Source organism: Balaenoptera physalus (genome assembly GCF_965194825.1).
Source record: "Balaenoptera physalus genome assembly, chromosome: 7".
In the NCBI taxonomy this organism is placed as follows: domain Eukaryota; kingdom Metazoa; phylum Chordata; class Mammalia; order Artiodactyla; family Balaenopteridae; genus Balaenoptera; species Balaenoptera physalus.
In genome coordinates this window covers 88,366,371-88,384,045 of record NC_138886.1, presented here as the reverse complement: position 1 = coordinate 88,384,045, position 17,675 = coordinate 88,366,371, and the positions used below count along the sequence as shown (strand labels likewise).

Genomic DNA, 17,675 nt, shown 5'->3' with positions numbered 1-17,675 from the left:
TCAACAATTAAAAATCATAAAAGGGCTATAACTATATAGGGGAAGAAAAAAGAAGCAGAATACAAAACAAAGAGACCAGCAATTCTTAAACCTGTCAATCAATTTAGAAGAAAAATCACAGACCTCCCTCCTGTATTGACCTAAATTATTTTATGAATAAACATAAAGCTAATTTTGTGCTTATAGCTCAATAGAACCATAGCTTATAGAACCATATGACCAAAACTACAGAACAAGTTTCAAGATTAGCAACAATTTATTTTGGCAAATTTTATTATTTTGTTGAAAGTAAATCACCAATGTTGGATTTATTAGAAGAAAGATAAAGCTCCAGGGCCCATGCCTATATTTTGACTTCAGTTATACTTATGTAGAAAATGCCTGTTTGCACAAGTATGGTTACAAAACAATTTTAAACACCTCAATGCTTTGTTAACTAGTTCAAATTCAATCAGACTTCATACTTAACCAAATCTATGACAGTGAACAGATTTAATCCAGTGTTGCTTGATTACTGCATAAAACTGTCTTGGCTCTTCACAACAAAAGTTGGAATGCAGTATTATTAAAAACTGCATTTGTGGGTGTCTATTCCAGTTAGTAACAAGAAAATAATATCTGATATTACACTTTTAAAATTATTACAAATGGAGAAAATTCTATTTTCAGCACAGGTACTAACAGTCAAACTCTTGAAGAAAACCAATAACAATGGAAATGGCTCAGTCACACCATTTTGAAAGCATCTTGTCCTTAGATCTAGTTATACTGCCAATGTCTTCAAACAGGAATACTAAACTACAGCAAAACCCTCACACCTCCAATGCGTGGTGCAGCACTCGCCCTTGTCAGCCACGAACACATCACTTATTGTTAGGCTCACCTCTGCTGTTTTCTCATTAATCATAACTCAGCTGCACTATACCATGGTGGCAAATCAAAATCTCAATGTATTAAATAAGAAATTAAAGTCTTATTCTACAAAAGAACTTTCAATTACACATTATTACCACCTAAGCGCTTTGACTTTATAACTCACAAACCAATCCAAAATGAATGCCATGGGGCACGTTTCATTTTAACATTGGGACATACCATCTGCCAGGAGCACTTGTGGTCACTTCTTCATGTTCCAAGGTCAATAATTACCTCTTAGAGTAAGTAATCACTTGGAGCCAAAATGATTTTAAACTCAAATGCAAACTGAAATGGGGTGGTAGTATTAAATAAGCTAGTAAATCAGATGATGCAGAAAGTACCTATATTACTTTTTAAAAATATACTATTACAGTAAAATAAAACAAAATGAAAAAGTCTGTATTTGAGATTCTATAGAACCCTAGATTGACAAACATTCAACAAGTTTCTTTTCAAGGACAACACAGATGTGCAATGGTAGTAAATTTAATTTTACATTTGATCTCATTTTGTACATTTGTTTTTAAGGATAAAAATTTAAGAAAAATAAGTTTATGTAAAGAGCCTATATTCTTCAAAAGAAAAAAAGTGGAAGTCTGGATCCCCTCAAACCTTCAAACTTGTGTAAAGCCTTCCCTGCAACACATCCTGGAGCAACCCATTCCTCGTACTTCCCTGCAGCCCTGAAATGACAGAAATAGCAGAACCAAGCACCTCCCCTAAGTAGCAAAACTGGCACAGATCTGAGATATCATAAAGCCTGAGAAATATCAAATTTGAACCTCAGGTGAAACTTGTCATTGAGCATTCATCTGCAAATGATTTTATAAAATCAAGATGCAGGGACTTCCCTGGTGGCGCAGTGGTTAAGAATCCACCTGCCAATGCAGGGGACACGGGCTCGATCCCTGGTCTGGGAAGATCCCACATGCTGCGGAACAACTAAGCCCATGTGCCACAACTACTGAGCCTGCGCTCTAGAGCCCACGAGCCATAACTACTGAGCCCGTGTGCCACAACTACTGAAGCCCGTGCGCCTAGAGCCCATGCTTCGCAACAAGAGAAGCCACAATGAAAAGCCCGCGCACTGCAACAAAGAGTAGCCCTTGCTCGCCGCAACTAGAGAAAGCCTGCACGCAGCAACGAAGACCCAACGCAGCCAAAAATAAATAAATAAATAAATAAACTTGTTTAAAAAAAAAAGAGGCAATGTATACAAAAACTTTGGAAAGTCACAGAAAAATAAAGTATAGAATATCCAGGAATTTAAAAAGCATTCTGAGGCATATGCAAATATACAGTGCCATGTGCTTGGGGCATCAGCAAATATACAATTTGCTTGGCTAAAATAAGATAAAATAAAAGAATTTTGAAAGCAGTTTCAAATCTAACCGCAACATAGCAAAACTGTTTTAAAAAGTTATCTCATGAAACAAAAGCCTAAATTCAATCGCTACGTAAAGCACACAAGTATAAAGACATGGCAAGCATAACACAGAGGACATAATTTTCAAGACAGGCAAATAAAGATCCAGATATTTCCACTTAATTGTAGGTTCACAGAAGGTACACATTTGCACCATACCTGGTATCTTTACCTGATCCCCAGGTGCGAACTCCATATCCACCCATGTTGTCTTCAGTTCTGATTGCTCTAGAAAAAGAAAGAATATTCCCTTAAACTGGAAGCTGGTCTCCAGTCAATCTCCAAATCAGAAAAGTTGATCATAAAAACTGTCCCAGGATCAGCCCCCTTAGGAATAACTGCATACTAGTATAAAGTCAACTAAATATTAACACACAACAGATTCACACCAAGATCTTAAAGGGAAAATAGCCATTTACAAAGAAACTTACATTTTATCATTCCCACTGTATCTCTCAAATTCTCGTTTCCCTCTCTGGTCAAAACCGTCAAAAGCTCTGTTCCCAGGACCACCTCTGCCTCTGCTTCGCATGCCCCCTCTTGGGCCTCCACGACCTCTCAGTGGTCTGTCTCGATCAAACCTGTCAACTGGTCTTGGAAGAGATGAGTATAATAAAAAGCAGTGAATTGCATTAAAGAGCTAAGGCTTTTTTTGATTAAAAAAAAAATTCTAGAAGGACATTATGCCTACAGTATATTGGAAAGAATTGTGTGTCTTGAATAAAAAAATTAATAGTTAAATTTACTGAGCACATACTATCTCTAGCACTGTTCTGAGCCCTTCACGTACAGTCGTTTAATTACAACTAGTGCCCACAGATGAGGAAGATAGCTGAAGATGACGTCTTTGTTGTTAAATCCAATAGCAACTTTTGTCTCTAGGTCATTTGACCCTTATGCATCATTTGACACTGCCAACCACTAATTTTCCTCTGCCCTTTCTGGCTTCTCTTTCCCTGCTCATCCTTATAAAATGATTTTTGAAATAGGTAATACCCAAACATTCACAAGGTACTCCTCTTGCTTCTTGGCCACACAATTCCACTTCTCAGAGGCAGACACTGCAGAGTCACATACAGGGAAAGGTTCTACACCTTGCCTTTTTCATGGAATATGTCTTGGATATCTCATCTTCTGGATACCTACCCATTTGTCCTTAAGAGCACCAGCATTCCTGACTCCCCACCTCCTGTACACATCGTCCTCGTCCCTATGCTAATGGTACATGGCCCCTTCACGTGACCCTGTGTCTCTCATTTGGGGGTCTCTCTGATTTCAGGCCACAAAGCCAGTTACTTCCTGGACATCCCCCTATGTCACCCCATGGCCCTGAAGATACATGACCAACACTGACCCCTTGCTCCTACTACGGTCCCTAACTCACAACGTGGAAGTGTCCAAGCCAAGAATCTGCCTTTTCTCACTCTTTCCCTGCCACACCCACTGGATCCAGGGCCTGACCGCCCGCTTCTCCTCACATCCATTCTCTGCTACCATCTGGTCACTGTCACTTTTTATGAGGACTTGTCTCTCCTCCACCAGACTCAAAGCTTCTGCAGGAAGGGCCTCATCTTTTTCATTGTTAAATCCTAGTTTAATAAGATAAATTATGTTTTTTAATTTGTCAAGGCTTTTAAAAACATTTAAAGCAACAAATTACTTATTGAAATCTAGTGACATTAGTGGCTCAAACACCAGAACTAGAGGTGTGTTCCAGTCTACTGAAACAGGCTGAAAATATTACATTAAAAAGCTACTATACAATCACCGATAAAAAGATACAAAACTCACAATTCTCCTTACTCAAAAAGATAAAGAAATACAGAAGCGCCAATCATTAACTTTATGCCAGTCTCTTTCAAGAAACATCATCTTAAATCAATTCTCCAAGCTGGCCTTTCTGTCTCCCACCTCCCCAGACCAAAACCAAAATTTTAAATAGAGACTGTTGTAGAATCTGATTCCACATTACAGTAAATATCTAAAGCAGAGCTCTAAAACAATGACAAATGAAAAGTAACAGTAAGTTCTTAACCAGGAAGTTGGACAGGGCCATAAAAGAAAAGAAGTCTACCTAAAAACTGAGAAGAAATGAAGCATAAAACTCTATATGGAAAATAATGCCAATAGTCAAAATCGGGTCTAAATTTACATGAAATCTAGATCAGATACTGATAAAATAACGAATTCATTAATAATATAATAGTAACTGAAGCTGACCCTAAAAATAACCCTGTGTTCTAGTCTATTTTAATCCCTTAAATCATTTTTCTTTATCCCACAGGTTTACCCCACCCCCAATTAAATATATGCTCAATTGCTTCTTTATAATCCCCTTCTTATAAAATATATTCTCTTTTTTTTTAAATAGATCTTTATTGGAGTATAATCACTTCACAATACTGTGTTAGTTTCTGTTGTACACCAAAGTGAATCAGCCATATGCATACACATGTCCCCATATCCCCTCCCGCTTGGGCCTCCCTCCCACCCTCCCTATCCCACCCCTCTAGGTCATCACAAAGCACCGAGCTGATCTCCCTGTGCTATGCTGCTGCTTCCCACTAGCTAACTATTTCACATTCGGTAGTGTATATATGTCGATGCTACCCTCACTTCGCCCCAGCTTCCCCCTCCCACCCCATGTCCTCAAGTCTGTTCTCTATGTCTACATCTTTATTCCTGCCCTGCAACTAGGTTTGTCAGTACCATTTTTTTTTTTTTAGATTCCGTATATATGCGTTAGAATATGGTATTTGTTTTTCTCTTCTGACTTACTTCACTCTGTATGACAGACTCTAGGTCCATCCACCTCACTACAAATAACTCAATTTCGTTTCCTTTTATGGCTGAGTAATATTCCATTGTATATATGTGCCACATCTTTTTTTTTTTAACATCTTTATTGGAGTATAATTGCTTTACAATGGTGTGTTAGTTTCTGCTTTATAACAAAGTGAATCAGTTATACATATACACATGTTCCCATATCTCTTCCCTCTTGCATCTCCCTCCCTCCCACCCTCCCTATCCCATGCCTCTAGGTGGTCACAAAGCACAGAGCTGATCTCCCTGTGCTATGCGGTTGCTTCCCACTAGCTTTCTATTTTATGTTTGGTAGTGTATATATGTCCATGCCACTCTCTCACTTTGTCACAGCTTACCCTTCCCCCTCCCCATATCCTCAAGTCCATTCTCTAGTAGGTCTGTGTCTTTGTTCCCGTCTTGCCACTAGGTTCTTCATGACCTTTTTTTTTTTTTTCTTCCTTAGATTCCATATATATGTGTTAGCCTACTGTATTTGTTTTTCTCTTTCTGACTTACTTCACTCTGTATGACAGACTCTAACTCCATCCACCTCACTACAAATAACTCAATTTCGTTTCTTTTTATGGCTGAGTAATATTCCATTGTATATATGTGCCACATCTTCTTTATCCATTCATCTGTCAATGGACATTTAGGTTGCCTCTATGTCCTGGCTATTGTAAATAGTGCTGCAATGAACATTTTGGTACATGTCTCTTTTTGAATTATGGTTTTCTCAGGGTATATGCCCAGTAGTGGGATTGCTGGGTCATACGGTAGTTCTATTTTTAGTTTTTTAAGGATCCTCCATACTGTTTTCCATAGTGGTGGTATCAATTTACATTCCCGCCAACAGTGCAGGAGGGTTCCCTTTTCACCACACCCTTTCCAGCATTTATTGTTTCTAGATTTTTTGATAATAGCCATTCTGACCACATGAGGTGATACCTCATTGTAGTTTTGATCTGCATTTCTCTAGTAATTAGTGATGTTGAGCATCTTTTCATGTGCCTCTTGGCCATCTCTATGTCTTCCTTGATGAAATGTCTATTTAGGTCTTCCAGCCATTTTTTAATTGGATTGTTTGTTTTTTTTGATATTGAGCTCCATAAGCTGTTTGTATATTTTGGAGATTAATCCTTTGTTGTTTCATTTGCAAATATTTTCTCCCATTCTGAGGGTTGTCTTTTCATCTTGTTTATGGTTTCCTTTGCTGTGCAAAAGCTTTTAAGTTTAACTAAGTCCCATTTGTTTATTTTTGTTTTTATTTCCATTACTCTAGGAGGTGGGTCAAAAAAGATCTTGCTGTGGTTTATGTCAAAGAGTGTTTTTCCTCTGTTTTCCTCTAAGAGTTTTATAGCATCTGGTCTTACATTTAGGTCTTTAATCCATTTGGAGTTTATTTTTGTGGATGGTGTTAGGTAGTGTTCTAATTTCATTCTTCTACATGTAGCTTATCCTCTTTTTTAATAGGTTGGTGAGCATTAAGAATTTGAGCAGGCAAACTCAAATTCTGGGCTGTTGTACAAAATAACTGGTCCATACTCTTAAATAATGTCAAATCCATAAATAAATGAAAGACTGAAGAGCTGTTTTAAATTAAAGAAGACTAAATGCAATGCACATTCCTGGACTGAATCCTGAACCAAAATTGTTTTTCTTCTGCTAGAAGGATATTATTAGGACAATTGGTGCAATTTGAGTAGTCTGTAGATTACATAATTTAGAGAATTAGATAATAGTATTGTATCAATGTTAATGAGTTTGATAATTGTACCATGTTTTTAGGAAATATATTTAAAGTATTTAGGGATAAAGAGACATTCCTGCACCTTACTCTCAAATGCCAAGGAAAAAAGAGCGGTGTGTGTGTGTGTGTGTGTGTGTGTGTGTGTGTGTGTGTGACAGAGAGAAAGAGAGAGAGGAGAAAGGGAAGGAGAGAGTGAGGGAGGGGTATGATAAAGCAAATGTGGTAAAATGTTATTGGAGAATCTGGATGAGGGTATATGGGAATTCCTTACATAATTCTTAAAACTTTCTGTATCCAAAATAGGCAGTTTTTTTCATGGTAACATATAAAGACTTATCCTTTTAAAAAAACTCATAATTTTGCTACTAAAAAAGCTGGAAACATGAGTTATAATTTCTGTATTTCCACAGAATAAATCCCTGCAGTGAAGGAAAAAAATACACAAATGCTTCCAAAAATAAGCAGCTCTGATCCAGAAGGCTTTCTGTAAGCAAGCAGACTGCGGCTGTTACATAGCAAATTTGAACTAATCACCCAAAAAAGCAGAATTAAGCCTTTCTCTAGCCCTCATCCTCTAACATGGTGGCAGATATACCATCTCTGTTTTGAATGTGTAGTGGAATAGGTAGTCAAGAAGTTGAAAGACTTTGGGAATAACGGCTCCCTTGACATTAAACTGTACACTATTCTAGTCTCTTTTAGCCTTTTTAACTTTCTTTTCCTTTAAATATGATTCACAAGTTGTTTTGTTTTAATCTAAACCCAGTGCTATGCAGGTTTAATAATTAAAAACTTGAGGCATCAAGCATCCATCTTGTTAGTGCCAAGCGTAAGACACTAAGAACTGCTTTCTGTGTATAGGTGGGCATGATAGCCCACATGCCACATTACTCAGAAGGGTGTCAGGCTGCACCAGCCTGAGACCATCTTCCAGGTCAGAGCACTTTCTAGAGACGGCACGGGAGCCTTAAACTTGTGTCACATATTTTATCAGTTATTTTGTCCAATTTCATCACGATAACCTATTGACCTGACATGGGGCTAGGAATTTGTTTAAATTCATTAGTAGCCCAAATTAGTATTGCTAAATCAAGAACATAATTATATCCCTGGCCTAAATTTCAAAAGAAAATTTAATCAGTTTAGCATACTCCTATATAGTTTGTTATAAGAATGCTTTTCATAGTTACCAATAAGTAATCCATTTTTCATTGTGTAATGATTTCCTGAACCAAGACTTAAGGTCATCTATGAGATAAATGGAAGGTGCTTCACGTGTTACCTAAGGTAGTATGATTTGGTACTTAAATTGGCAAAATATTCCCAGGACTGGCACCATAAAAATGTTGCAAAGGCTAGTAGTCCTCTGAAAATCCTTCTGGTTCCCCCAACCCTCCAGGCCGAGGTCTGCAGTACTTACTTTTCATCTGTAAACTTCTCAGGTGTAAAGTCTGCCTGCCTCTCCGTCTCATAGGGTCGATATTCCCTGTAGGATCTCCGCTCTGCTCTATCAAGCGTCACCTCTGTCCCCCGGCTCTCACTCCATCCTTGCTGCTCGCCTCTTCTGGAAGTTCGTTTCTGGCCTGACAGGGAGAAATCAAAGGGGAGAGCTAGAACACAAGGTCTGCAGCAGCACGTTATTACAGGTACTTTTAAATTTTACTTTTCTAGAAATCAGTGTCATAGGAAAATTTGGGAAGTTTGGAAAAGTTCAGAGAAGAAAAAAAGTTGCTGATACTACTACTGCCCAGAGTCGTCTTTTAATAAAACTTTGACATTACCATTGAACCCCCTATGTCCTAGAAAGTATGATAAGATAAACTATACCAACTAACTTACAATTACAGATATTTTACAATGACTCTGTGATAGCTACGGAGATATATTATCAACTACATTTCACAAGAGCAGCTTTATCAAAACATGGTAGCTAAGTTCCTTCCAGAAAACTAAAGGATAAATATCCTGTATTCCAGAACATATTTTGAGAATCCCAACTATAGTTTATCATTCATTGGCTAATAAAGTTTTCATTTTTAAATAGTTTGTACCATTATATCATTCTCATTTGAAAACAGATTTTCCTGCTCTTTGATGGGATTTACACATTATGATCACACTTCTCAAATATGAGGCCAAGCTGGTATTTGCCAACTCATGCAAGGGCTGGACAGCACTTGAAGGGGCATCTCCCATCCATGGAGCGGCCAGCACTGAGGAGGTAGGGGCTGGGGCACTCCAGCCTTCTCTGTTCTCTTTTTACTCCTCTAGGTTTTGACGCTTTAAAATTTTTCAGCAGGGTCTATGTCTTAAGGCAACTAATATTTGGTGAATATATTGTGAAAAACTTTGTTACTTCTTAAATCATCTTCCAAAAATGTGTGTTTATCTTTTCTTTGTATACATTTAATAGGTCTCCATCTCAAACATTATGTACAATTTTCATTTTAGTAGAAAATTTTAGATTTTTCTTGGTATGTCACCCTTCACATTTATTGTATGGCTATAAAAATATTAAATGTACTTGAGTTAATGGGTATTTTTTTAAACTACTGGGTTCCTCTTCTACTTAGGCAGATACTTGTGACTCTTAAGAAATATATGTTTACATGTATTCTCCTATTTTCCCACTTAATATTTTCTATCTAATCTTATAAACTAGGCACATGTAAATATTAACATAGTTCCAATACGTTACTAATCTCATTTTAAAGCAAAAATCATGTCGTGACACCAGTAACACAAAACTGTGCGATTTATTACTTGTTAGCTAACAAAGTATTTTTTTGAAATGTGAAATATTGCACAACAGATCTAAGTTCAATCGTAAGTTAATGTCCCATAACCTAGGAAATGCTTAAATCTGATTTGCTTCCTGAAGCCACAATCTGAGCTTGTGACATGTTTAGGATATAGGAAAGATGTTATCATAAACAGAGCATTATGCTTTTATTGCAGAAACAGAGACTGACACTGGTGCCCAATTGCCCAGGAGTATGCAATGCCAGATCCGAGCGCACACACGTTACTAAGAGAGATCAAATTTGGAAGAGGCATTTAAAATGTAAGGTAGAAAATGTTATTGTGAAAGTTAACTACCTAACAAGTTGAAAACTATATTAGACCATGACATAACAGCAAGAACATCAACAGTAACAATACTTTTCAATACTTTTCCCTCAATGTAAAAAGTTATTTTAATACAGTTTCAAATTTCCTATTCATAACCTGTAATTAAAAAAAAAAAAAAAACTAAATATCTCCACTCAACTACAGAATTACTTAGGAGCTTATTCCCACCTTCTTTCTGCTTTCAAGGTTATTTTAAAAATTGTATCAATTAAATTTGGAATTCATCATTCAAAATTTAAAATGACATTTGCTGCATACTTTATACTAAAGCTTCTTCCAAAGCTTCTGTGTATAAGTTGAAAACCATTAAATATAACTGGCAACTTATTAGAATAATTATCAATACCCTGCAAACATTTCCTTTTCCTCCCAAAATCCAAAAAACAAAGACAATAGGGGTCCAGTTTTTCCCACAATTTACTATTAAGGGATTCAAGAATGCAACTGAACCTAGTTTTTCTGTGCTAGATCAGCGGCTCCAAGTGGATATGCAAACATTGAATTTTACTAGCCCTTTCCAATAATAGGCTGGCATATGCAGTCTGATCACTGATGTAACCCCAAGCCCACATGAAGGGACAATAAAATTTATTGTGAATAAATTTAGAATACAATAAAATTTACAGTGAGATTTCCCCCAAATAAATTTGAGCTTTGACTCAGAGATTAGCTCTGAAAGGCCAGGAAAAGCAAAGCTGAAACAGCCTCTGAAGACTTCAAGGACGAATTTTTTTGAGCAAGGCTCGTCCAAGGGTCTTTGTATATTGTTAAATAGTGAAGGCCATTAAAAACCTATTTCTATGGGAAAATCTTATGATTTCCACATCCTTTTGAGATTAATGTTTCCGTTATATGTCAAACTTGTTTTGACTTTGATTCTTGTCTACACTAAGCATTCATTTATAATATTCTAACTAAATTAAAAATTTTGAGTGTTAGAAAAGTACAGTCCATATCAATTAGGGCTACAAAACCTTGAGAGAGTAGCTCTCTAACACCCATTACAGATAAATTTAGCACAGTAACTACATAAACGGAAATTAATGAGCTGTTTGCTCCTGAAATAACATACTTGAGAAAGAACTAGAATTACAAAATTTCCATTTTAACTACAAAACTAACTAAAATTCTTTAATATAGATCTCAAAAGCCAGATCACTTGGATCATAAACAATTGACAGAAAAAAAGTTATAAATGTACTAGATTACAGTGCTAAGTTTATTAGTTTAGCAAGTTATAACTGTACTAGATCATAACGCTAAATGCAGGTTACAACCCAGTTTATATCAGGTAAATTTAGAAAAAAAGAAGTAACTCTGTGCAATTATGTATGTAAATGCAAGGTGTTAAAAGTAAGAAAAATACAGGATTTTCACTTTACTTCATACACTTTTGAATTGTTTAAAATTTTTATAACAAAAATGCATGACATTTTTAATAGTAAAAAGGTTAAAAAGCAATACATGGACATAGAAAACTAAATTCAGTTTCACATTAAAATACATATTTTCACTTGTTAAAAAATAAAGCTTAGCCTTTCCCAATTCTCTTATTACTATGATATTTATCTAAATAGATTTAGAAGAAAAGATAGAACATAATGCAAAATGTACAAAATACCTCAAGTCTCACTCACTGTTTAAATAGGCTCATAAATGTACTGGCCTACCAAGGAGTCTTGGGATATCCAATAGCATTTTAAATAATTTTCAATATTTTTATTATAGTGACTTAATTTTCTGATTTTCAAGAGATAATGCTGGATTGAACTTTCCACAGATAAAGGTAAACATTACCTAGTTGCAGGAGTCAAAGCCCCAACACTCAAATCAGGTGTTATTCTCTCAGGGCTGGGCTGCACAATTTTTATCAAGCAAGGACCAAGTCAGTAAAGCCAAGTTGAATACACTGCCAAACACTGGCTGGAGTGGTCGAATTATACATCTTAACATTCTTTTTACGGAAACCTTAGGACCACTGTCTTATTTTTGAAAAACAGAGGAAACACAGGTGGAAACTTGTAGGCTTTGCCACTGATGCAGTTCAGGTGAGAAAAGACTCTTAAGCACCCTCCGTCCCTAGATGCAGAGAGTAGTACACCAAGCTTTGCACTTGCCGTTCTGGCTAAGCAGGGAGTGGGGAGCTTTGAATATTCTTGTTGAAAAGGTTAATTAAAAACGCTTTTCTTAAAGCAGCCTGAGTTAAGGACAAGTTACACAACCCATCAATGCTGCCTGCTATATTGAAAACTCGTGCGGGATGACTGCTGGAAGCTCCGTTAAGAGGGATGGATGGGTGAAGGCACAGAGCTTGGAAGGCGCCGCCGGGGACCCCGCGTCCACCCCCGCCGCATTCTGCTCGCGGCCCTGACGTCACAGCCTGCCCCCGAGGTCACCCAGGACTTCCCTCTATCACAGAGGCCCCAGCCCCTCACCCCGGCGATCCTTCACACACCCCGGGTTCTCGCCACCACCCCCAGGGTCCGCGTGCGCCCTCCTCCATTCTCCCTAAAAGGCGCTCCCCTCCCTCCTTCCCACCACACTACTTTTTGCCTCCCGACGCGAATCTTGCAGAGGTTGGGCTGCAGGATGGAGAATGTCCCTGCTAGTTCTAGATCTGAGAGCCCCGGGGCAGCGACCTCAGTGTTCGCCCCCACACACCAACCCAGAAATATCCCTCAACTTTGCCCAACTTGTAAAGCCTCAGTTTCAGCGTTCTGAAACCCCCTACTCCAAGCCTGCACTCTCCTTCGCCCCCAGAAGGGACTGGGAAAGGCCAGAAGGGGCATGACACCCCCCCCACCCCGTTCTCTTTTCCCACCCTCCTCGGCCACAGGGACCCTCAACTCCAGCCAACTCTTCCCGGAGCCCCCTCCCCTTTCTGGAACAGATTCCAGTGATCCCAGTCTCGTAGTAGGAGGTCGTGGGGCTGCTGAGGAGAGGTGACCTCCATGACCCCATTCTCCTTCTCCTCCCGCCCACCGCGCCCACCCGGGGGCATCTAGGTGCCGGGCGGAGCGCGCGTACCGGGCGGCTGAGGGCCGCCCCCTGGGCTGTCTGGCTGCTGCGCGCCGGGGGCCGGGAGGCTCTTGCGCTCCTTCTGAGACTCCCTCCGGCCGCCGCCCGCGCCGGGTCTGTGGCCCAAGGCCCCAGCCGGGCTCCTGCCGCCGCGGTTGCCAGCCCCGGCCGCCGCCCCCGCCGCTTCGTCGCGCCTCTTGCGCTGCAGCTGCTGCTGGCGTCGGCGCTCGGCCTCGCGCAGGATGTCAAACGGGTCCGACTCGTCGTCTAGCAGCTGGTGGAAGCGGTTGGCCACGACGCAGCCGAAACTCTCCTGCATCGCGGCGCCTGCGGCGGCCGCGGCCACAGGACTCCCCAGAGCGCCCTTCATGCCGCCGCGGCCACTGCGGGCCCGCCGCGGGCGGTCCACGCGAGCGAGTCTCACCGAAGCCGGCAGCGATGACCCATCCTACCCGCAGCTACATCCCTCCCCGCCCAGCCCAGTCCCGTCCCTACCAGCGCCCGCCCCCGCGCTGCCGCCGCCGCCCGTCCAGCAGCTTCCCGCCAGCCAATCAGCGCATGTGGACACGCCCCCTTTCCTAGCCAGCACGCCTGGAAACCCAATCAGCGGCCGGCTGCTGTCACGTCATGCGACCTCTATGCCCCTCCCCACGATTCAGCAGGGAGGGGCAGGACCCAAGGGGCGGAGCTACTGGGAGGAGCAACGAGCCTTGCGGTCCAGGCTGCTGGACCGTGCAGGTGGGTCACGGCCATAATTTATGTTCTCTCTGGGACTGGGTCCACATTCATCATCAGCCACACTTCTTTGAAGTTTATACATTGATTGAGCCATTCAACAACTGTATAGTGTACACTTACTATGTGCCTGGCGTTATGTTGTAGGAGATACTAGCTCTCTGTTTTCGTAGATCTTACAGCCTATAGGCAGAAAAGTGCCCTGAAGAAAAGGCACAGACTTCTCTATGATCCTATAGCAGAGAGACTTGACCTAATTAGGAAGTTTGGAGAGGCTTTCCCAGGGAATGACGGTTAAGCTGAGATCTGAAGGATGACAAGGGCCATGAGTAACGGCAAGTGCACAAGTCTTGAGTTGGGGTGGAGCACAGCCCATTCAAGCTCAAGGAAATGGATTGCTAAGAGTTGGGGGAAGGCCTTATTTTGGTCTTTATTCTAGGAGCAGCGGCAAGCAAATTTTAAGCATGAGCACGTGTTTGAAAAGGCTGCTGTAGCTGTAATGTGAAGGACTAGGTTGGAGGGAGGTCAAAATGGATGCAGGGAGACCAAGCTGAAGATTGCTGCAGAGCTCCAGGGAAAAGGTGATGATCACTATCCTTGGATAGTGGATACTGTCAGTGGAGGTGAAGAGAGTAGTAGATCCAAGAGCTATTTTGGAGGTTATATCAACAGGACTCAGTGATGCACTAGATATGGGTGGTGAGGAAAAAGGAGGAGAGTATGATGACTCCTATTTTTCTGGCTCTTGCAACTGGAATGGTGATGCTATTCACAAAGAAACAGAGCATTTATAGACCACTTTGATGAGAATCATAAGTTCAGTCTTGGACATGTTGAAGTTTAGGGTTTTGTTTGGTTGGTTGGTTCGTTGGTTGTTTTATTCAACTGAGGGCTTGAAGTTCAGAGAAGAACTGTGAATTGGACTTTCTCCAGGAATTCTTGCCTAGGCACTGGTGGAGACACTCTTGGCTGCCTATACTACAGCCCTTCCTTTCCCTCTTACACTTTCCCAAAACCTGTGTTTTGTTAGGGCATCAAGGAGCTGTTTGCCCCAGGGGGGAACTGGGCCCTTTTCCAGCCTCAAACTTGATTAATCTTAAATCACCCATTGTAGTTTCATTCCCCTACCAATTATTGGTGTAGGAATAGGCTTCTGGTGCAAATCTGGCAGAACAGACCTGAGGGAAAGTATTCTGCAGGATTTCTTGGAGGGATCATTTTTCTTGTACCTAAAAAGGGATTGCGACAGGATCTGCTAACTTTCCACTTCTGTACTTTGGTCCTTGTTATGTGAGGAGGGCATGATGCCTAGAGTGCTGGCCCTTATTGTGACTATGAGGATGGCAGAGAAGAAGGATGGAGAAAACCTAGTTCCTTGATGATGTGGAGCTGCTGACTTGCCACAATCAGGAAACTTCCTGCCTCAGACTTATTATTATGTAAGACAATAAATGCCATTATTGTTTAAACTAGTCTTAGTTGTACTTGTTTCTTGCATCAAAAGCATTCTGTTATAGCATCTTGCTCAGATACATCAGTACCAGCTTTTACTTTCCTTTAATAGCAAATGGAAAAGGAACCCTTCATCTTAACTGCTGCCAGGTCTGTGTTTTACTCACTTATTCAACTTTCTGTCATTCCCGAGGAAGAGAACAGGGATGATGTCCGTCTTATTCATTATTGCAACGTATTCCCAGTGCTTAGCATTCTAGGTAGCTGTACCGTAGGTTCTCAGTAAATATTTGTTGAATGAAGATTTTAAGATATCTGGTCTTCTCCTTCTTGGAGTCAACAGAGGCTTATGATCAAAAGCCTATACTTTTTATCCAAAAGAATTGAGAGCAGGTGTTCAAACAAAAACTTGTACCTGAGTGTTCATAGCAGCACTACTCGCAATAGCCAAAAGGTAGAAACTACCAAATGCACATCAGCTGATGAATGGATAAACAAAATGTGGTGCAATGGATTAATATTTGGTCAGAAAAGGGAATGAAGTACTAGTACCTGCTACAACATGGACGAACCTTGAAAACATTATGCAAAGTGGAAGAAACTAAACACAAAAGGTCACATATTGTATGATTTCATTTATATGAAATGTCCAGAATTGGCAAATCCATAGAGATAGAAAGCAGATTAGTGGTTGCCAGGGGCTCAGGGGAAAAAGAATGGGGATTGACTGCTTAAAGAGCATGAGGTTGCCTTTTAGAGTGATGAAATTTTCTGGAACTAAATAGTGGTGACAGTTAAATACCACTGAATTGTAAAATGGCTAAAATAGTAAATTTTATGTGTATTTTGCCACAATTTTTTTAAAGCTTATATTTTGGAGTTAGACCATGATTTGAATCCTGGCTATGCCACTAACTGACTTTGTAACCTTGGACATATTCCTTATTCTTGTGCCTCAGTTTTCTCATCTGTAAAACAGAGAAAATAATAGTACCTACTTCAGAGGGTTATTGTGAGAACCGGGTCCAATAATGCATATGAAGTGTTCATTACCATACCTGGCCAGAGTAGATCCTCAATAAACGTTATTTGATAGTAATTATGATACCAAAGAGAAAAAACCAAAACATGCACACAACCATACAACTCAGAAAATAAAGCATACAAAAAAAGCAGTGAAGTGTGGATGCTGAACGATACCACCAGCCCTTCCATAGCAGTTACTTATTGGCACCAGTGGAAATGCAGTGAAGTTTAACTACATACAAAATGTAAATTGCCTTGAGTTAATTAATAGGCAAATTCCACTAGGAATAATAAAATAAAATACACTAAAATCTTCCAGATTGACTTAAAATTCACAGAAAGTTAGAGAATTTACAAGCATGTAGCTTTATTACCTTTGATTACATGCAAAGAGCAACACCTGGGCGAGGGCCAAGGCGGAGGGGCCAGTCAGGCTATAAAGCGTGTGAGTTTTTGTGAATCATCATTCCATATACACTGTTTTGCCACTGGATTATTACTCCCTCTTTGCTTACCTTTCTCCTCTATAAAACTAGGATGATTAAAATTGGTCCTGTGTTCCGCATATGGCTGATGGGAAGATAAAACGAAAGAAGTAAATTTTAAAAGGTTAAAAATTTAACATTATTTTACAGTTGTTTCTACTTGAATAATATATGCAAGAACAAAAATATTTTTCCTAACTCAAAGAGGATCTCATCTGTCTTTTTTGCCAGTTGAGTCAATTGTGATAAGATCAGTGAAATTATAGGTCCTGGTTTAGTTGTTAACAGGTGGAAGTGAATTTAAATTCAGTTTCCCACAGCAAATGAATAAAGCAAGTACACAGTCTCAAAGTTAGGGGTTATAGAACCATAAATCATTAACAATCAGGATGCTGCAGGAGAACTTCCAGCAAGCCAAATTCCATTTATGACGACCAGAAACAGAATATTTAAACCAGGAAAGGACCTGCACCCAGCCTACTAATATTTGTATTCTTGTTGTCACTGAGGTTCTTTCCAGCATTTTTTTTTTTAATTTTATTTTTATTTATTTATTTTTGGCTGCGTGGGGTCTTTGCTTCTGCTCACGGGCTTTCTCTAGCTGTAGCCAGCGGGGACTACTCTTCGTTGCGGTGCACGGGCTTCTCCTTGCGGTGGCTTCTCCTTGCAGTGGCTTCTCCTGTTGTAGAGCATGGGCTCTAGGGCACGCGGGCTTCAGCAGTTGTGGCGCGCAGGCTTAGTTGCTTCGTGGCATGTGGGATCTTCCCAGATCAGCGATCGAACCTGTGTCCCCTGCATTGGCTGGAGGATTCTTATCCACTGCGCCACCAGGGAAGTCCTCTTTCCAACTTTCTTATGTCAAGATGTTACTGGCTACCACAGTGCTTTATATCCTCAAGGCACTCATGCCAATAGAAGAGTTTTT

The 17,675-nt window shown here is 40.1% G+C and overlaps 1 protein-coding gene across 1 annotated transcript in view; it reads right to left on the bottom strand.

The window, feature by feature from the left end:
• HABP4 (hyaluronan binding protein 4) overlaps window positions 1-13,533 on the bottom strand; it is a 34,338-nt gene extending 20,805 nt beyond the window's left edge. The window contains exons 1-4 of the mRNA XM_082469826.1: window positions 13,062-13,533; window positions 8,323-8,485; window positions 2,776-2,937; window positions 2,504-2,572 (exon numbers count right to left, since the gene is read on the bottom strand). Of these exons, the coding sequence (XP_082325952.1) occupies window positions 2,504-2,572; window positions 2,776-2,937; window positions 8,323-8,485; window positions 13,062-13,422 (755 nt within the window). The 5' untranslated portion in view covers window positions 13,423-13,533. The remainder of the gene's footprint in view (window positions 1-2,503; window positions 2,573-2,775; window positions 2,938-8,322; window positions 8,486-13,061) is intronic.
• Window positions 13,534-17,675: the final 4,142 nt, after the last annotated feature.